Source organism: Palaemon carinicauda, chromosome 4, assembly GCF_036898095.1.
Source record: "Palaemon carinicauda isolate YSFRI2023 chromosome 4, ASM3689809v2, whole genome shotgun sequence".
Classification (NCBI taxonomy): domain Eukaryota; kingdom Metazoa; phylum Arthropoda; class Malacostraca; order Decapoda; family Palaemonidae; genus Palaemon; species Palaemon carinicauda.
Window position 1 is genome coordinate 93,131,047 of NC_090728.1, and position 22,265 is coordinate 93,153,311.

General features: G+C 42.2%; 2 protein-coding genes and 1 pseudogene across 2 annotated transcripts in view; 2 read left to right on the top strand and 1 right to left on the bottom strand.

Annotated features, from left to right (window-relative positions):
- LOC137640063 (uncharacterized) overlaps positions 1-22,265 on the bottom strand; it is a 103,749-nt gene that overhangs the window by 28,094 nt on the left and 53,390 nt on the right. Inside the window, exon 2 of the mRNA XM_068372491.1 lies at positions 15,253-15,326. Coding sequence (XP_068228592.1) covers positions 15,253-15,321 — 69 coding nt within the window. The 5' untranslated portion in view covers positions 15,322-15,326. The remainder of the gene's footprint in view (positions 1-15,252; positions 15,327-22,265) is intronic.
- The window catches only part of LOC137640062 (carbohydrate sulfotransferase 11-like), a 317,805-nt gene that overhangs the window by 7,266 nt on the left and 288,274 nt on the right, over positions 1-22,265 (top strand). The gene's annotated exons all lie outside the window — the stretch shown is intronic.
- On the top strand, positions 2,632-2,749 carry LOC137640322 (5S ribosomal RNA; annotated as a pseudogene).

The following is a 22,265-nucleotide window of genomic DNA, read 5'->3' on the forward strand; positions in this document are numbered from 1 at the left end:
CGTTCGCCTGCTCGTCAGCGATATCCTGCGCATCAACGATCGCCGTCGATCTGCCACGCGTGTCAGGTCCCCTGGACACCATCAGGAGCGATCTAGTGCTCGCCTGCTGTGGACCACGATCTCCGGTAGCTGAGTCTTGCTGTAGATCTTCCTCTTGCTCGCCAGCGCTCACCTTTACTTCTGTCCTTCTGTGCGCCAGCTTTCTTCAATCGCCAGCGCACATCTGCGCGCCCCTTCCTGCCACGCACCAATGGGCACCAACGGTTTTTCCTGACCATCCATGATCGCCTGATTAACAGCTTGCTTCAGCGCTCACCTTCCTGATGCACCTGCGCGCCTTCTGTTTAGCGCGATGCGAGCTAACCATCCCTAGTCTCTTACGCGTTAGCGATCGCTTACGCGCCCGTACGATTCTTCGCCTGTGCGCTAGCGTTTTGTTAATGCACCACCGCTCGCCAACGCGCCATTGATTGCCGACGCGCCATCGCTTGCCAACGCGCCTTCACCCGCCTACGGGCCATCGCTCGCCAAGACGCGCCATCCCTCGTCAACGCGCCATCGCCCGCCTACACGCCATCGGTCTCACGACCGCCTGCGCTCACCCGCGCGCCCCCGTGCTTGCGCGACCACACGCCCACGCGACCGCACGCTCACGTGCCCGCGCGCCTACGTGCCTACGCACATGCGCTCCAGTGTTCGCCCGTGCGCGAACCAACGGTATTGCATCGCGCGGACCAACGGTGTTCCGTCGCGCGAACCAACGGTGTTCCGTCCCGAGAACCGACGGTGTTCCGTAGCGCGAACCGACGGTGTTCCATCGCGCGAACCGACTGTTCCATCGCGCGAACGTCGGCTCGATTCCTGCAGTATCCATTGCTCGCCTACGGGTCATCGCTCGCCTGTGAACTTTCGGATTCCGACCACCAGCTCTCGCCCTTCCTACCACGCTCGCCCTCCTTCTGCGCTCCCTCGTGCACTTTCGTCTGCGCTCCTGCGTGCCCGTGCATGGGCGCTTCCACGTTCGGCCACGAGCAAACCATTAATTTACCATCGCGCGAGCGCCAGGGCGATTGCGACCGCGATTCCCGTCGGGGTTTCGCAACATGGCCAGCCTGGTAGTCTTCTGGAGCTTATTTCCAGAACACGGTCTTCACCCCGTAAACACAGAGCATGGCACATGCAAGAGCAGGAAGAATCTTCAGGGAGGTCTGAGCAACATTCTTCTTTCCAGAACCTGGGTTAGCCCTTCCTCGTCATTCCCGGGAAGTGTCTTGCCAGAGAGCTCTCCGTTCGAGATTTCTCCGTCGGGCAAGGGGTGACTGGTTTACCCCTTCCTCTTCTCCTTTTCGTGGAAGGGGCTAACCAGGTCCTTTCCCTCCTCGGTTGCGACCCGAGGTTTTGTACAAGGAAGCTCCAGGAAGGTCATGGGTACTTTCCGCTTCTCGGGCTCAAGCACCTTGGCGTTTCGTCGCCAAGTTTCAAACTTGCGGGCAAGCTCGAGGTTGGACCATCTAGACGCAGTGACCGAGGGCTTCCTCTCGAGTGTCTCCTCCGTGGATGTCGACAAGCTCAAACACTCTTCCATCCTTGGGAAGAGCTTGTTTGTGCCCAAGGACAGGGACATGGGCAGGGGTTGTGCGGAGGAAGTCAACTTCCGTTTTCACTCCTCCAAGGCGCTTTCTTCCAGAATCTGCAGGCCTCCAGCGCCTCTTCTTTCAGCCTCGTCGGCCTAAGTTATCGGACCGGCTACGGCAGCTAAGACAAGGTGTCCAATAGCAGTCCACTCCTGTCAGGGACAGGTAGCACAGGAGCTCTCCTGGGGGGGCATAATCCTAGAGGGAGCGGCAGAGTTCACAAACTCTAGGATTGGCAACCCCCCCTTGCAGGTCTCACGCTGGGGGGATGCCTAAGGTTACTCATCCGGATAACAGCTTCCCGATGCCGATTCCTGCACGATCTCCGTGATCAGCCAAGGATATCGCGCCTCGCTCTTACCATATCTCCGTCTCTGTCAGCGAATTCAGTGTCACTGAACCTCTATGCCATGGGGTCGGCAAGAGTTTTGCCCATTTGGCCAGAATAATCCATGCCTTAGGAGAAGGTCCTCCATAGGATCGTCGACGGCTTCACCCCCCGGCTTCTTCAGTCGATCCTTTCTCGTAGGAAAGCATCTGAGACGGGAATTCCGTAGTCGACCTCTCAGCTCAATTCAAGTTTGTCGAACAAACTTCGTCCAGCGTGGAACAGCAGAATCGATCAGACTGGTAACGAGGCGGCGGGACTCCTTAGGCCCTGGATCGGAAGGACGGGTGCTTCCAGTTTCCATTCCATCCATCTTCCAGGAAGCTCTTGGAATTCAGTCTAGACTTAGATGCGGTGTGGCGATCCCGCCGCGGCATCGCAGGTTTTTCCCCAAAGAACTCTCCCTGCTTTCCTCATGGCCACTCAGGAGCAGGCTTCCACCTCCTTCGCCTTTTGGAGGTCTGGTCAACTCCGGTAGGCTCGGGTTCGACCTTCTCCAACGCCGGGACAAGCTTCCGGGTCCTTACCATGAGTGAGGGATCATGGTAATTTGCTAGGAGCCTTCTCTACTTCTGCCTCAACATCTGGGGTATCTAGCCATGATATTGAGTCAACGGCCTTACCACGTTGGAAACACTGCTTCTCGTCTGATCAGCGAAGTTAAGCAACGTTGGGCTGGTCAGTACTTGGATGGGTGACCGCCTGGGTACGCCAGATGCTGTTGCCTCCTTCTCCGAGCCTTCCCTTCAGTTGACTGTGGCAAGGCTGAGGAGAGTCGCAGTACCTGTTCTCAGTCAAGCAAAGCTTTCAGCCCTACCTTGGAACGTTTCCTGGGTCTCTTTTCCTCATTGACCCATCTAAAGTCCCGAACGGTTGCCTCAGGATAAGTTCCCTGTGGGGCGGCCCAAGTTCCGGTGGTATCAAAGCAACGATTAACCGGACTTTCTGGCCCCTAGGGGACCAGCGGAACGTTTAGACCTGCAATGGGCGTTGACCTATGGAACCTCTTGATGGGAGTGGATATTCTCGTCCTTTCCCCACATTTTGATGCTGTTCTCGGACTTGTCAAAGAAAAGGGGGGGGGGGGGGGGGGGCATGTTCCGGTTCAGGCCTATGGTCAGGACCTGAAGGATACCTCCATCATTCAGGCAGGCTTAGGGGCCGTAGTCTGGTCCCTCTACAGATCCTACAGTTCCTGCCGAGTCGCTCCGTGAGCGACGACTTCATGGTACTGGCGTATTCCAACCAGCAAGGGACGCATTTTCATACCTTCGCATCTTGCAGTAGAGATACTGAGATGATCCGAGGTCCTCTCTATATCACTATCGGCTCGCTCATTCCGGGCAGAGGAATGTTTTCTCCGACTACCTGGGCAGAGCCTCGCAGATAGAGGGTACCTGGGGGTCTTTGGCCTTTAGTAGCCAGCAAGTCCTGGCCTGGGGACCTGATCGCGACAGCCTGGAACTTCAAGCTTCCGCTGTTCTTTCCCCCAGTCTCGGACCCGAAGACTCTTTGGCAAAATGCTTTCCGGTGATGGTGGGACAACATCGACGCCTGAGTCTTCCCACCATTGTTGTCTGTTGAGAATGGGTCTCAACAAGACCAGGTTGTCTGTCAACCTTTCGATGGCCCTGAGAGCTCCACTGTGACTTACGCGGAACAGTTTCTGGACCCTCTGCTTCCCCTGACGGAACTCCCGGGAGAGCTTCTCCCAAGGCACAGGCTACTCTAACAACCACACTACAACATCTTTCACGAGCCGTCGCATCGCTTCGGCTTCGCGCCTGGAGACACTACGCCGCCTCCTCAAGAAGAGACAACCCGCTACAGTCGCGGAGCGGAGGTCGCGTCACCTGCGATAGTCATCCGCAGGGGTCTACCAGGCGAAGTGGAGAGTCTTCTGTGGTTGGTGTCGTGGGAGAGATACCTCTTCCCTTGAGGCCTCTTCTCCAGCAATAACGGACTTATTGCTTTTCGGCGGGAGGAAACTCCTTTCCGCTCTCGGCAATGAAGCCTGTCGCTCAGCCTTCCTCTGGCCTTCAGGCTGAAAGGAATAGACTTTTTCCTTCCCACTGGACCTTTCTTCGCTCATGCGAAGCTGCGAACGTCCCTGCCCCCAGTCGGAGTGAGACCTCCTCCATGGAGCATGGTTTGGACTTTTAGTCCCTTATGAGATCTTCTCAAGAACCATTACGTCAGGCCCCTGATCGTACTCCGTCTTGGGGGACGGTGCTCCTGCTCACTCTGGCCTCGGCCAGTGTGTAAGCAATCTTCTTGGTCTCGTATGACTCCGCCCTCTCTAAGGAATAGGGGAAGGCAACATTCAGGTTCGCTCCTGAGTTGTTTGCTAGACTCAGAATCTTGGGGTCCCGGCCCTTCGGCCCAGCTCCTTCAAGATTTCGAGTCACCATTCTGTATCAGATGACCCAAACCTTCTCCTTCTTGCCAGTAAAGGAATCGAGGGATTATCTTTGGGAACAGCTGCAGTTTGTCCTCACGTGCAGCCGGGTTGGGAGCACAGGAAGGATACAGGGGAGAGTCTCCAGTATACCTCTTCAGCTCGGACTCAAGGACATTCATCTCGACCTGAATCCAGACCCTCCTCCGTCACGTCGCCCTACAGCACGATGTCGGATACATCGTAACGTCCCTCGCCTTCGAGTAGTGTTACTCTGTGACGCAGGTGCTACAAGCTGGAGTCTGGAAGCGTCTTAACGACCTTCGCAGCCCGCTTCCTGCAGGACGTGACCCACAGGAGTATCGATACGTTTCTATCGCTCTGTGGTGGCTACACAACAGCTGGTCTAACTTCAGGCTCCTTTTTGGACAGGTAGCAGAAGGTTGAGGGCATTGTTATCAGGTTTTAGTCTGCATGAACGAAAGAAGTATGTCTGGCCCTTACTACTTTCTTCATCGTCCCCTCTAATGGGGAAGCAGCATCCTGGTCTCTGCATAGCTGACCTCAAACCTCTGCAGGTAAACCATGCTTCCTTGTGTTCCGAGCATTGAGTCAATACTGTCACGTCCCCCATACCCTGACGAGGTGGTATTGGGAATGTCCTAACCCAGAGTTCCATCTGGAACTCCAGGTCAACTGCCTAGGACGGGTCACACTTCTTTCTTCACACACAAGCTTATGTAGGCCACACGTTTCCTTGCAGAGCAAGGAACTTGTGAGGTGCAGGGAGTCCTTTTCTCGAGTGCGACTCACTCGGATTTTGAGTCCCAGGGTAAAGCCAAAGCCAGTATGGCTGGGGACTTTCCACCCTTCCTAAGGGGTAAGTCACCCAATGTAAATAGTGTGGTTTGTATTTCGGTTACGGAACAAATGACAAATTCGGAGATAATTTGTATTTTTCCTAACCATACAAACCTTAGCTATTTACACATATTTGCCCGCCAGCCCGTCCCCAAGACAAGTCCTACCTCTAAGTGAAGTGAAGCAGTTCACCGGTGTGTGAGGGGGGGGGGGGGGGAGGGGTAGCTAGCTACCACTCCCCTACCCCCCCCCCCTGCTAACTAGCGCGGGGGTAATACACCCTCGTTAAATTCTAATGGCTCGCCATTTCAGCTACGCTAAAAGGTAAAGGTTTGTATGGTTAGGAAAAATACAAATTATCTCCGAATTTGTCATAATGTTCCAACACTATATACAAACTATTACGCTCCTTACAGTGAAGATATATTTTGGCGATAGCTGAAACCAGCTGTTAAACTTTTTACAAGGAGTAATTACTCTGCTAGTTAGCAGGTGGGGCAGCAGGATAGTAGACTAACCACCCCTCTCTTACAGTGGAGTACAGACGTTGCCTTACCCTCCAGTTAAAAACAAATTAAAAATTTTCCAATGCAAAATAAACTGGCCTAAAAGTTAAAAACTTTCATTTTTTATTTTCACAGATGCATATGCTCCTGGGGATTGATAACCATGCAGGCTTCTCATGTTATTGAAGGGTGCTGTTGCAGCACTTTCATGTCGGCTTTGGAGGCCAATCCTCAGGGGTTCTGCCCTGCATGTAGGGGTCACTCTTGCATGCCACAGTCTGCTTGAAACGAGTGATGGGATTGTGTGAGGTTTAGCAGGCGACGGAAGAAAAAGGCTAAGAAAGATTCTTCTCCTTTGGGATCATCCTAGAAAGCGAAGAAACTTCACCATCTGACTCCGCCGGCTTAACCCCGCCATTTCAACTACTAGGATGGCTTCCTCTAGGGTCGGTTTAGTACGAGTGGCGCCCGTTTGACTCTGGGACAACCCTATGCTCTATGGGCTTCTGCCACTTACCCCAGTGAAGTAGCGCCGTCCGCAGTCTTATAGGAGTTGCCTTCGGCTAACCCGGTGCGTCAGCTCTGGCCTTCCTTGGAGCTCACGGGGTCGTGTAAAAAAAGGCTTCTAGATGTTTTGCGGTTGGGCACTCAGCAGGAGTGAACAACCTCTCTTGGGGTTGATCACCATCTTCCCCCCTCAAGACACTGTTTGTCCCAGCGTTCATTATGCTTCAGCGGACAGGCATTAGCAGTTGCTGACAATTACACTTCGGAGTTACTTGTCAGGAGATCCCTCCAAGGTGAACCCTGGGACTAGCTTCAGAATGTGGATCTTCTGTCTTGAGTTCACCCGACCATGGCAAAGCAGAATGAGCTGTCCTGAGGTCTGCCTCCAGGTGTTGGTCAACTTCCCCTTCCGAGGGAGAGGTACCCTCCACCAGCCACTGCTCAGCAATCTTCTTGCTTGTGGGGAGAACTTCTGACAGTGGCACTGTACATGTGTTGATTGTCCTTCCTGTCCACGGGAGAGATGGCATTTGCCTGAGGGGTCCCCCCCCCCCGGGAGATTCCACTAAGGCTTTTGGATTCATCCATGCCCTGCTCCAGTTCTTCAGAGCTGGGCGATGGCAGTGTCAGGCTGTTTCTTATAATCCCTCCTCCTTGCCAATGTGTCTGTTAGACACTACTGTATATAGTACTTGTTGCTATGCAAGGCCAGATTCTTTGAAAGTTGCGCCTTTGGCTTTTACCTTGCGACTTCTCTGCTTGCGCGCAAATGATCAACAGTGGGCCTTACGGGATAGGAAGACTACGTGCCCTTCCCTTTCGGAGGATAGGACGAGCAGGAGAGTCTCTACTTGATGCGTTAGTAGGGGAGCATGCTAACCTCAGTGGGGCAGACGAGTCTTGTGTGTTGTTGCACACCCAACCACCTAGCGAGGTTGGCAGCCGAGCTCTTCTGCATGACGGGGAGCGCATGCTACCTCATACGCACACACGTACTTTGACGAGTCTTACCACATTGACTCGCGAGTACTAGAGGGTTGACTACACATGCTGAGGTGAGCTCTTCCTTGCTAGTGTGCTCAGTGTGTTATGCGCAGGTTGCTGGGTGAGCACAGGTTGACAACACCTTACCTGTGCCCACTGACAAGGTTTTGCGCTCTAGCACGCCACATCAGCCTTCTCTTTATCAGCAGTCACCTTGCCATCAGTCTTCTTTCTGGTTTGAACAGCGAGTTCCCTTACTGGGTAATGGAGCTGTCCATCCTCAGGGTGTTCTGTGTGGCAGTGACGTTGAAAGGTCTCTCTTCCCTAGGGAAGCTGAGTGGAGGGAAGGGCAGGAGTTGTCATCGTCTCGTGCCCTACCATTCCTTGACTCTACACCAAAGTTGAGGAAGTACTCTCGAGGTGCCCCTTCGGGAATAGTTCCGTTCTCGAAGGATGCTCCGTGGTTCCTGGACTTAGTCCAGGCAGTGAAGCAAGTAGTTACAGGACTGGCCAATCATCTTCCATCGGTCCCACCTCCAGATACTCCGACCATCGCACTGGAGGTATCCAGTTTCTCCACAAGGAGAGTGGACGCCTTTTGGACCCTAGGCGCAGTAGTTCTGCTGCGTAGGTTCCTTCTCATGCCGGCCCCAGGGTTCGTTCTCCTTAGAAGTCCTCGAGGTACCAGAAGTATTTGGTTACCAAAGCCTCCTCGATCGGCCAGGACCCTATCTGGGAGAAGCTGGGGGTAATTCCCATCATCCTGTAAAGGAGGAATGGAGTCATAGGGTGGAAATTACCCCTCTGGGCGACTCGTATCACATTTGAACCAGCAGAGGATGGAGATCTCCTACGGAGGTCTCGTATATGGACAACTATAGGCTGTCGCCTATAGTAGAAGTTTGACAAGAGCCTTCACAGAGGCTCCTCCTTGTCCCACTTCGTCTGAAGGTGCAGGGCCTAAGAAAGTAGAGAGGAAGGATAGTTCTTCCCTTTTATCGTTCATAAGATCCCCAAAACCTCCATGATTATTTTAACATTTGAAAACCATAATGTACCCACTCATGTATATATCGAAAATGAGAGAATACCTATTCGCCTTTACCGACAGAAACCTTTGCAATGTTACAATTGCTTGAAATTTTGGCCTCCATCTAGGGTATGTAAAAACATAAAGATCTGTGATAATTGTTCTGATCCTGATCATGGACCCTGCCTTTCTAATACAAAGTGCACTAATTGCAACCAAAATCCCAAAGCAATTCATAAAAAAATTCCTCAATATGAAATAGAAGAAGCAGCTGTTCAGAAGTCAGATGCAGAGCATATCCGTGTGGGATATGCTAGGCAACTTCTAAGCAAGACCAAAAGCTATGCCAAGGTCTTGAAATCTAAGGATGTAGAACATCCAGAGAGAACTGTAAAACCAGCTAGACCAGATATTGGGAAACTTCCTCTTCCTAAACTACCTTCTAAGGCTAACACTAGGGCTTTTACATTAGATTCGGTGCCTATCGTCACAAAGGCACCACCTACCTCCTTTAAGCCTGCCACACCTCGGGCAGCATCGTTGCCAGATCTAGGGGAGGAATCGTATGCTAGAGAGCCACTGAATGTACCTGTCATGATGGAAGTATACAATCCAAATAGCTCATTCTTTTAATAGAAAAAGAGGGAGACCACCATCCTTCTCCCTTTCAATAAGAAATACAAAAATACCTGTTTCAAATAGGTTTGATATTTTATCTGAAAAAGATAATGAAACTTCTTCAAAAGATTTAAAAATATCAACAATTGATATCGAGGTTTACCATCCTCCTCGGCAAATAAATAAGAAGGTTGCAAAGAAAAATATAAAACCAAGCTTAGCACGACCTACATTTTTAAAGAAAGTATCAGGGACTCCCATCAATTCCAAAAACTCTGATAGCAAGACTTCTTTGAAGGAATCTTCGAAAAATTAATCTTTTTATTTTGTCCTCAATAAAACTGTGGAATTGTCAAGTTCTGGGGTCTAAATATGAAGATATGAAGCTGTTTCATGACCACTCGCCTGTAGTAGCTTGTCTACAAGAAACAATGCTAGACATTTTTACTCCATGCCCTAGAGAATACATGAATAACAGAACACCCTGTAATACTCGGGGAAGAAGCCATGGTGGAAGTCTCGTGTATGTTTGCCGTGACATTCTCCAAAAACATTTAAATTATGTACTACTTTACAAGCAGTAGCAGTACACATAGATCTAAGTAGGAAATGTGCTATTATATTCATTATATTTACCCCCTAATGACAGTATTTCCTATGATGATATGGGTGATATATTAAATCAACTTCCTCAACCATATCTTCTGTGTGATATCAACAGCAGGCACCCATTATTGGAGAGACATTTTAGCAAACTCAAAGTGCAGTCTGTTAGCCTTACTAATAGAAAATGAAGATGTGGGGATTCTAAACACCGGTGAGCCCTCTCACTTCCATATACAGACAGGTCTCTGTCATGCGTTGATTTTTTAATAGCAAGCTCTGTCTGGCTGACTCAGTGGAGAACATTGGATGACTGGTATACAAGCGATCATACATCAATATTAATTAAAACAATGGCCCACCTGAGTACAGATCACCTCGATGGTGCTTGAATAAAGCTGATTGGCAAAAATTTAAAGAACTGAGCAAAGTAGAAGGCAATGCAGATGAATTATTCCATTGATTTACTAAATGGAACTTCACACAGTTGGAGTGCATTCCATCCCAAAAACAACAGGTCTGTTCCGTCGAGTACCAGTCCCTTGGTGATCTCCAGAAATTCAGGTGTTACACAGATCTACTAGAACTGCGTTATCAAGATGCCGCAGAAATTGCACTGAAGAGAATATCGCCACTTACAAGAAATGCAAAGCACAATTTCTGTGAGCAATCAAAGCAGCTCGACGTCAGTCATGGTCATCTGTTGTTTCTTCTGTGAATAAAAAAACCCACCTTCTGCCATATGGAGGAAAGTTCACAAGATCTCTGGTAAATATACTCCAAATCCTTTACCAGTGTTAAAATTGATGGTCAGTGTATTACTAATCCTATAGAAGTGAGAAATTCACTTGCTGATAATTTTGAGAGTATCCCAAAAGTCAGAAGACTCTCCAGGCTACCTTCATATATGTAAAGAAGAAAAGTCTCTGAACTTCATATTAAGTAAAGATGATACATACAATCTCCCATTTACAGAGAGAATATTTAACTGCATTATCATCATGCAATGATACAGCCCCAGGCCCAGATGAAATCCCTTATGCAATGATGAAGCATGTGTGTAGTAACAATAAAGCTTTCATCATAAGTACTATTAACCGAATATGGCGAGACCATAGTTTGGGAACTGGCCATTATTTTAGCTTTTTTAAAAGCTGGAAAAGACAAAGTTTTAGCTGCAAGCTACCGACCAATTGCATTGACATGTTTGTGTAAAATCATGGAAAAATAGTCAATGCAAGGAGAGTATGGTTACTGGAAAAGAGGTGTATTTTATCACCAGTTCAGTTTGGGGTTTGGAGAATGCACTCTACAATGGATGCACTTGTTCGTTTAGGTTCATCCATTTGCGAGTCATTTGCTTCTAAGAAACATCATGTGACAGTGTTCTTTGATCTTGAAAAAATATATGATCCTTAAAACTGTCCCTGAGTTTGGATTTAGAGGTGAGTTACCTTTATTCATTGAGACCCTTTTAAAAAGACAGTTTTTCCATGTTAGAATAGATAATACTCTGTCTGAAAGAAAGGGCCAGTAAGGAGGAGTCCCACAGGGCAGTGTACTTAGTGTTACATTATGTGCGCTAGCAATTAATGGGATTTCTTCTGCGATTTAAGATGACGTTCTCCATACTCTCTTCGTTGATGACCTTTCTGTTTCATTTGCGGGAGCAAGAATGACAACAGTTGAAAGAAAGCTTCAACTTGGTCGCATTCTTGGCGTACACTCAGACCTAGATATACATATAAAAAACATCGTATTCCTTGTGGTGAAGAAACAATTTCTAGGTTTAACATTTGACAGAAAGCTGACTTGGGTTTCACATCTCAAAAAACTAAAATTTAAATGTTAAGAGATTTTGAATATTTTCAAGATTGTATAAGTCCTTGTTTTACCCTAACTTTTGTTTGGATGTGAAATATAATCTTCAGATTTTACTACCAAGATGAAGATTTTAGATTCCATTCATCATACTGACATCAGATTAGCTACTGGCGCTTTTAAATCATTCCCCATCTCTAGTCTTTTAGATGATGCCGGTGAGTGGCCTCTGAACTTATATTGCCAGTCTACTATTATTAGATATTGGTATAGGTTACAGAGGCTTCACAATTCATTTTCTTTTGAAGCTGCCAATACAGAGAGAATTTCTTCTTTTGCTATTAGGCTCATAATACATCCCTAAAGCCTTATGGATTCAGAGTGAAAGAACTGCATAGCCTGAATCTTTCCAGGAGCAAGGTACTACCTTTTAGGCTATCAGTCAACCCTCCCTGGAAATTTCCAGAGATCTCTCTCTGTAATTATTACACTGGCTTTAAAGGAAACATTATAATTGAAGAAATTCGGTCCACCTTTTTAGAACATGCAGAACAACACAGGGACAGTGGATTTATATATACGGATGGCTCCAAATCCAGTGCTGGCGTTGGGTTTGAGGTGTACAATTCCAGTTTTAGTTGTAAATGTGCCGTATCTTTAAAATCCTATATCTTTACAGCAGAGCTGTATGATTTCCTCAGTGCTATTGAAAAAATAGTAGTAATGAAAGCGGGTAATTTTACTAAATTTAGTGATGCAAAAATTGTGTTGCAGCCTGCAGGCACTGATGTTTTTTAATCCAACCAGCCGTTTAGTTTTGAAAATTTTAGAGTGGCTCTATTTTTGTTGCAGTGCAGGTAAAGAAGTTAAATTTTGCTGGGTCTTGGCTCAAGTTGTTGCAGTGCAGGTAAAGAAGTTAAATTTTGCTGGGTCTCGGCTCATGTGGGTGTGCCTGGTAATGAAGCGGCAGACAAATTAGCAAAAGAGGTAGCAGACAAATTACTTATTAGAAGATATCTTCCTAGTAATGACTTTTTTCCTGATATCAAAAAGTCTCTTGATGATGTTGGGCAACACTACTGTAATTCTATTGATAAGAATAAGATGAAGGAAATAAAAAATGCATTACTTCCATGGAAGTATGAAAATATGCCAAGAAAGTGAGAGGCTGTCCTCTGTCGCCATAGAATTGGGCACACATTTGACTCATGAGTTCCTGATGACTGGCAGATGTCGGCCATTTTGTGATGATTGTTTGGTCCCTCTGACTGTGAGGCATTTACTTAATGAATGTCCTAATTTTTTGGGTATCAGGGAACAGTTCCTGTCTGAAGCTCTCTTGGTGAGGATGGCAGGTACATTCTCACCAAGATTCTTGGAGGGAACATTTTTTTATGATGCTAGTGGAACTTTTAAATTCATATTAAAGGCTGGCCTTCTTACTCGTTTTTAGGTGCATTAGATTTTAAAAGTTTCAGTTTTAAGTTATTTATTGATTTGTTTTTATTTTTAGTTTTTATCTGAGTTATTAATTATCAATTAAGCATGATTAAATTGGCATGAGTGACCACTGATGTTTTGATGCCAAATAATTAAAAATCATCCATTCTTCCCCTTTAGTGGACTTTAACATCTGTCCGCAAGAAAGAAAGGATACGAAGACCATTCCCAAGAACTGGCACTCAGTCCTTGGGAATGGTCAAGGGGAGGGTCAGTCGGCTATGATATTAGTTCCAGTAAGTCCGTCGGCTTCAACATCAATTCCAGTGAGACTGGAACATAGCAGCCATTCTTCTACAAGAAGGACCTTTGTTGACTTCATAGAGCCTCCCCGGGCTGTTATGGGTACTAGTTGGAGGAAGAGAAACCATTTGATGATGGTTCAGAACACTCAGATAAGGTGCTGTCTGAGTCTGCCAGCCCAAAGATATCCAACTTGAAGCAGAAGGCAAAGATCATGTCTTTCTGCTAGTGTTTTCTTGCATTTGTAAGATCAATTCCCTGGGGGAACCGAATCAGGTTCCAGTAGAAGGCAAGGACACTGTCCTAGACCTCTTCCATGGTACTCTGAGGCCCACCAAGACTAGGGTAGCATTGCCTTGGTCAATGGGGTCAAGGTGGCAAAGAAGAGGGCTTATACCCAGGTGGAGGAAGATCACAGTTCCTCCAGTCTGTGAACTTGTCTCGTTTGCTTCCTCCTCCGTACATATGTCAAGAGGACTGTTAAGTGAAGGCTTGCACCAGGAGCATGTAGTCTGTGCAAGTGACGAAGGCTATGCCCTCTAAGAAGTGGCGAAAGTGAAGGACAGCCAAATACACTGCCAGCAATTCGCTGTCAAAGGTAGACTAGCTGGGTTCTGCCTTGAACAGTTTTCTACTGGAAAAGGCCAATGGGTAGGGCGAGCTATTGACCACATGCTTGAGTACAGCACCAGTAGTGCACGTTACTGGCATCAGGGGAGAGAAGGAGAGTGGCATGTGGCACAAGAAAAGTAAAGGAGACTATAGATGAGTAGGAAGTAGGTATTACTGCTTGGAAGGAGAATCTCCCTTTACGAGGAATTCTAGTAGAATATTCAGAGTTCACTTGCTATTAAAAAAGTTTCACGTTTACAACTTTTACATTTTCTGGATGTTTGGTCGTCATTCTTTACAATCATATATCGAGTTTTGATAAGAAGCTTATTTAGAAACAACAGTTTTTGCCATTATCTGGGTTAGCATTGCGGGTTTGTCATATGAACATCGTGTGACTGCTAACATCGCATTGTGTGATAGTCTCTGCACTTGACGGCAAAAAATGCTAATATGATGCTAAATTATTTCTCACTGGCTGATACAATACTTGTAATGCTACAAAAATTTATTAAAGATTTCTACTCCTCTTCAAATTTTCTCGTATTTAAAATTGCTTGTAACCCAAGGTTCTACTGTATATTTATGTATATACTTGTAATGTTACAAAAATTTATTAAAGATTTCTACTACTCTTCAAATTTTCTCGTATTTAAAATTGCTTGTAACCCAAGGTTCTACTGTATATTTATGTATATACTTGTAATGTTACAAAAATTTATTAAAGATTTCTACTACTCTTCAAATTTTCTCGTATTTAAAATTGCTTGTAACCCAAGGTTCTACTGTATATTTATGTATATATATATATATAAATATATATATATATATATATATATATATATATATATATATATATATATATATATATATGTATTAGTAGCCTAAATATTAAAGGTTGTTAAGGCAAAACAATGACACCCGAGGGTGATAAGGAAGACAAGGAAGTGACATAGAAAGAGTAGCAGTAGATGGTATTGTGTAGTTCGGCATATTTGCTATTTCTCTTCTGTTCTTATGCTTCCCACGCCCGTTTCCAATCTAACACCCACCTCTGAATTCGTTTATTGATTCAGTCATTTTGAGTTGTATCGAGGAGGAAGAGGCGGTGTTGAAGGAGGATGGTCTTGGAGGAGGCTGATGTCAGAGGAGTTCGAAGGAGATTATCAAATGTTGCCAAGAGAGATGCTGCTACTTGCAATGTGCAATCGATGGGCACTACTTGAAAAGGTATTCGAAAGAAAACCAGCTACGAGGAGAGTGTGGTCTGCAAGGCAAGGCACCAACGGACTCCACAGTCGTCGTTTAGAGATCTTTTGGAGATGTATTTATTATTGTTATGGTCTAAGCTGAAGTATTAGGCGTTGGATCAGTATCAGGTGTAGATCAGGTTGTGATATGAAGTCGTCGTTAGATTCTGAGTGCACTTTTTTTTATATAAAGGTAGACGGACATGCAATTTCCCAAATGGTGTAACTTCTGGGATATTTATACGGAAGTATGAAAATTTTTTGAAGCATAGTATTAATGCTATAGTAAAAACTTACCCTGTCATCAGCACTTGCTTGGATGACCAGTAATGTGAAGAAAGATGCCACATAAGTCAAGCACCACATCGAATCTGCAAACAAAAGGAAAAATGAAATAAAATAAAAAACTGGATATTTTTAAGATGAGACTTAACAACTAAAACAACTTATTTTTTATTCTAGGAAACACTTTTTTTTCCGGCTGTAAAGGAAATTAGTTAGAAATAGTTTAGTTTTATTATTTCTCGCCAGTATTTACAGAAGGTATTGTTGTCAAGCAAGATGCTTGGAAAGTTCGTAATTTTAAAGACTTCAGTATTTTGATCAACATCCTCTACACCACCTGTTATATTTAACACCATATTTTAGAACTGTAGAGGGCCGATCAACTCCTAATTAATCGTTAGTTGTGATGTTAGCTATCTCTTGGCAAAGGGAAGGCGAACATTTATAGTTATTTAGAAACTAGAAGATCTGAAATAAGTACAGCAGGAGGGTAAAGATGGACTGAGACATTTTATATTTCTATATAGTTACTTCGGGAGTTGGTAAAGGACACTGTTATTGCGTATAACCATTTCCATATACTGGACTTTGATTTTGTAATATATTTTGTGTGTGTGTGTGAGAGAGAGAGAGAGAGAGAGAGAGAGAGAGAGAGAGAGAGAGAGAGAGAGAGAGAGAGGTATGTGCATTGATTCTTTATCCAAGTAATAAAATTTTTGTTACTAAAGCAGGAACTATTTTTTAATCATAAAATGGATACAAGTAAGATTAAAACAGTAGTTTTTCATAAGATACAAAACACAAAAGTATTGATAGGGACAGAACTTATTTACATAATTTTCGTATAACAGTAAAATTTAAACAGTGATTTTTCATTGTTCGGTTTAATCTCTTCATTTGAAATTACGCGTCACCATAAATTAGACTCGCCGTTCATTTGAATTATTTTTTTTTTCAATTGCTTTTCTTTTTTAACTATTGCCACTATCTTTTAGGATTTAATCCATCACTATCTTTCATGATATATTTGTCTCGATTTTCCTTATTTTGGGTGTTTAAGAGAAAATTACACCAAAGATAATCTTCAGTCTTGTGAAACTTAGCATAAAATAATTTCGAGTTCGTCGACTTTCTCAGAATGTCTCCTAATATCCACATTTAAATGCAGAAACTTCGATCTCGTTCTCATATTCTCGTACTCGATGATATCGTTCATATTAATGTCAAGATCCTTGTGAAACAGCTCATTAAAAGTATGGATGCTGGGTAGCAACACGTAGACTACTCCTATCAATGATATTGATAGTATTAATATTAATAATGTGAAAGATATTTTTACTATTATTATTATTATTATTATTATTATTATTATTATTATTATTGTTGTTGTTATTATTATTATTTTGCGTAAGGTATATGCAATTTGCTAAATTCATATTTGTGTGCTTGTATTATAAAAACTATTTGTTAATAGATGTCTTAATGTAGCACTTTGTATCTCTTGATGTATACAGTTCTTAACGTGAATATTGGCATATTATGTTGCTGATTCTATCACCAATTGTCGACGACCCAGATGTTTGTGTTTTGAAGAATACATGGATAGGCAAATTGAAAATAGCACCAAGAACACTTATTTTTTTCATGATAGATGTTCTACATTTTTTTTCATTGTGTAAAAAGAGATAGTGGGTCTGAGATCAAACTGCAATTATAGTAATCTGAATCCTATTGAAGAGACTTGGTGTTCCTCATATACATTTTCAAGGTTGTTAATAAGGGACGTGGAAACTTGGGGAGATTTTCTTTCCTGTAATAAGTCAAGATGTTACTTTGTAACAACTGTTGGGCAACACACTTGCTCTTGATTCAGGTCTCACCGATAGTAATTTCTAGGCATATAATGAAACTGCCAGCCTTGTAACAGAGGGTGAAGAACACTTATGAGGTCAATGTTTGTAAGAAATTGTTTCAGAAATTTATAATTTACACGAAAAAGAATGAAACACGGTAGTTTGAGCACCACCCAGTTTCAGTCGTTTCTAATATTTTCTGCAACCTCGACGTCCTTGATAGCTAGGGATGGATTTGTGGGAGCCTATATATCTACCGAGTCGTCAAACCATTGCTTGGCTCTCCCTGATCCTCTCTTGATGGAGACGGGGTTTGTGCGCTGATCACATGCACATTTGGTTAGAAAGAAAAGCACCCTAAGAAACTTGGGTGACATCCAAATGAATATTGATAACAACTCGGTCCCGATATCTAGGAAAGTACGTGACCCAGGTGTATCACTTGACTGTAATTTGTCAACGTGGTCAAATAAAATGATGTAAGAATCACTGGATATCATCTGAGAAACATTGCTTTTGTAAATAACTATCTGGATGAATATTCTGTAAAGAATCTTCTGATAAACTATGTTACTACCAGAATTGACTACTGCAACGACATCTACTACAATCTACCCAAAATGGAACTTAGAAATTACAAAGCACAATGGACAGAGGAGCAAGACTGGTAAAAGGTGCCCCACCCAGAATAAGGATCACTCCTATACTAATTGAATTACACTGGTGGCATATTAAAGGAAGAATTGAGTTTAAAATGTGTACAATAACTCAGGTTATCAAACAGGTCGTCCAAAATATCTGAGAGAATTGCTACACATCGTGCAGCCAACGAATTGTGTAGACATGAAAATAGTTACAGGTGGTTTAAAATTATTGGAGCCAAAATGAATGCCTACTGTAGGTTCTAGAGTTTCAATTATGCGGCCCCAATTTTATGCAACAAGATCCCACTAGACATCCAAAAGAATGAAGATATTAAAGCTTTCAAGAAGAAACTGAAGACTTTTTTGTTTTCTGAGTGCTTCGAAAATGTGGATTTGACAATTGACATGGAATACGCTGTGTAATACTCTAGAAACATATGAATGTATATGACAAACAGATATCGTAGGTCCTGTAGGGCGCAGGCTTCCCATGTGTGATATAATCGGGAAACATCCTTAAAATAAATTAGTGTCCTGTCCTTTGCCCCTGCCATTCCTGAGCAACCTTGAAATCTTGAAACAAATCCATTAAATTAAGTTGAAAGTGTATGGGACAAAGCCCTCCATAGGTAGGCATTGGTTAGGGGTAAGATTTCTTTTTATTTAAGATATTTTATATAATTGATTTTCTAAGACTAGGTATAACACTGAAGTTGCCTGTCCCCTTCAATTGATTTTTAACACTTGGTGGTTGCGATGCATTGGCTTGTCATATAGGCTATATTGTTTTGTAGACAAATTTCGAGTTGAACGTTTATGCATACATTTTTTATTTTTTTCAGGATTTTATTGTTTAGAAAATTTACGTTCTCATGTTTATGTTATTTAGATAATACTTTTTTATTGTTAAGAAAATTGCGTTCTCATGTTTATATTGTTTATAAAATTGTGTTCTCTTATTTCAATTGTATAGAACAGTGCGTTCTCATGTTTATGCTTTTGTTATTTTGTTTAAAACAGAATATATAAAAAATCTATGGGACTGTCATATAAATGGTTCCTAGGAGAATATTATCAGAACGAACCTGCATCCTCGTATAATTGCATTTGTAATTTATTTTGATAAGGAATCGTCTTTCCAATGAAACGCACAACGTCCTTTTATTATACTCGGAACACTACGGGCAGTTGAAATTTTATTTTCCGTCGATTTTTTCGAGTTCTTTTTTTTTTTTTTTTTTTTTTTTTTTTAATAACACGGAAGTATAGAACTATTTTATAGACTTCAATTTGACTTTCATCCTACTAATTAGATGATGAAAAATCAGACAGCAATTCATGAATTAATTGCCTGATTTGAATGAAGATTTGTATACATTTATGTATGACTTGTAAGCTACATTGTTTAGATATGTTAAGCAGCACGTAAGTGTCGCATCCTCAGTCTTTCGCATGTCAATATATATATATATATATATATATATATATATATATATATATATATATATATATATATTTACTGTGTATATATATATACATAAATATATATATATATATATATATACATAAATATATATATATATACATATATATATATATATATATATATATATATATATATATATATATATGTATATATATATATATATATATATATATATATATATATATATATCTATCTATATATATATATATATATATATATATATATATACATACATACATACATATATATATATATATATATATATATATATATATATATATATACATACATATATTGAACCTTCGTTACTCGTCGATACTTCATCTCGTCATGCGTTATTAACTCTGACAGGGGCACCACTTGCATCTTCATCATGAACTGAAAAGACGCTCACCGTATCTACAGAATCAAATTACAGTTGCTGTATTCAGTAAAAAGACTTTTTTTCTCCTTAATTTGCTGTATGTTGAAATCGTTTCTTCTATAGATGTGCGGAACATTTTACAGCATTGAATAAATTATGTTTTATTATTGGCAAACATTTAATTTTGTGTGCGAAACCGTCTCCTCTTCTGCATATGGATGGGAAATTATCAAATTATCTGTTCAGGTTTTCTTCTTTGGTACTTGATAAGATCATCATTGATTTCTCACTTATTATGTCTCTCCAATTTTGTAAAAAATAGAAGAAGGTTTTTCTATTGGGTCTGGGATTGTCATTCGTATTTGTGAACTTCTGCCATTTATCAGATATTGGCCGTTGTGTGTCGACATTAGAGATTCTTATGTATATTATGTTCTTGATGCAAAACTTGCTAACTAGTTGGTCGTCTAACAGTTCTTTTCAACCTCTAACAAAAAATTTAGGAAAAAAGTTTATTATTGCCGTTGTATATGGAAAGGTAAATAAAGTAAGGTCCATTTTATCGCATTTTCCATTACTCGTACTAATGAGCAAGTCTTCTGAGAAAGTCTACCATGGCGTAGTTAATAGAGCGTCCACCAGGAAGAAAATAATTTCGATATTCCTTCCGGATCAGAAAACTCATAACACGGGACTTTCATTTCATGGTTCGTGTGGAATATGCTTAAAAAAACACTAAACTTATCTGGAAACATTACAATCTGTCTATTTAAAACCAGAGCATTGCCCCCGCCTCTCTCTCTCTCTCTCTCTCTCTCTCTCTCTCTCTCTCTCTCTCTCTCTCTCTCTCTCTCTCTCTCTCTCTCTCTTTGTTAGGTATGCTAGATTCATGGTGTAAACTTTCTTTCTGGAATTCATTCTCGATTCCGCAATGAGACCATGAATGGGTCAATGACATGTCTTAATTTTAATATGAAGCCAATTTTAAACTTTACAGGGCACTCGCATAAATGTTTGTTTCATGAAGATCTGTCAAAGCTTGTATCCTGGAGACAGGTAATGAGCGCACAGCTGTCATTTCAAAAGTCACCCTGTCCCTGTGAGAGCGTAATTTTCAATTAAAAATGTCTGAATATTATTTGCTTCGCCGAGTTGTGAAGGGACTTGCACTTTACTTATTTTCAATTTAAATTTTAAAGTTTGTTTGTTCTACTGACTTGAAATCTAAGGAAGTTGATTAAGCTTCCGTGTGAGGGCTGTTTTCTAATATATTTAGTAGTTGCAGTTTTGATTTTTATTTGAGCAAAATGATAATATGTAAGTTGGCCTAAAATAAGAAACTGAAGTAGTACTTTTTTTAGGCGCTGTTTTCCAAGTATTTTTGTTTGCCTGAATGTATTCTTAGTTCACAACGCCATTGCACCAATTCCTGTTCCTTGTCTGTTTTTCGTGTGTTATGAGATCGTGAGATGACAGATGTTTTTATTCAGCCTTGCAGTTTAGAACTCGTGGGTTAGTCCTTCTTCTAAAGCGTTAGCATTTTATATAGGAGAAAAATTTTTGTTGAATTAATTATCTCGGTATGACTGGACGCGTGAGGTGCACTGTGAGCTTTACTTATGGGTGCCTTCAACCCCTAGCGTCACCAACTTTTTAGCCTTCTGCTTGATTGCCCTTCTTGCTTCCTCCCTTCCATCTTTGCCAGAGTTAATTTGACTTTTACTTAACTGTGCAAATTTGGGGGTTTCACTCTTGCATGTTGCCGCTGAATGGCCTTCCCGCCCCAGCACCAACGTCAGGCCATAAGAACATTCGGAAGTCCATAACTTAAATAAACGCAGCCTCTGATGCTATTACTTAGTCTTTCACTAATTTGTTACAACGTTTGTGGTAGGTTGTCTAGTGCAATGGTACTTTCGGAAGCTTGAGTATAACAACTCCTGTTACTGAAATTTCTATTAAATAGTTATTTTGGCTTTTATTAACACTCTTTTGAATAGATATGGCGCTTTACGAGTGATGAGTGAGAACTAGTGTTTGTATATAACCTCACGAATTAATTGCTGTATGCTTAGGAAACGCAAAATAGTACAAGTTAAAACTTAATTGATGTTCAAGAAACAAAAATAAAGCAAATTAAAAAGTGAAAATTAATTGCAGTATGTTAAGGAAGCGCAAAAATAACGCAAATTGAATGTTAAAAATTAATTGAACCTGTCCAGGAAACTCAAATAACAAATCGACGGGTAGAAATTAATGTGAGTATGTTTATGAAACTCAAAATAACACAAAGGGTAACAAATTAATTGGAGTATGTACAGGAAACTCAAAATGACTAAAATTAAATAGTAAAAAAAATCTGTCAATGACCTTAGATGTCAGAATGCCTGAAAACTTTAAATCAATCAATCAATGTTCAGAAATCGCAAAGTAATAAAATGTAAAAAGTAATTGGAGTATGTTCCAGAAACTTGAAATAACTCAAGGGTACAAATAGCGTGTTGAGTGCCAGAACACAGAATTCACTTTGCCGTGAAGAAAATTCTTTGATAATAGAGTTTTTGGGTATATAAATTTCTTCCAACCGCGCAGAACTATGGTAATTACCTTTGCAATGACATACAATTTGATGCTATTCATGCCAGCCATTGCTCTTCAGAACATAGAGAAAATACAAA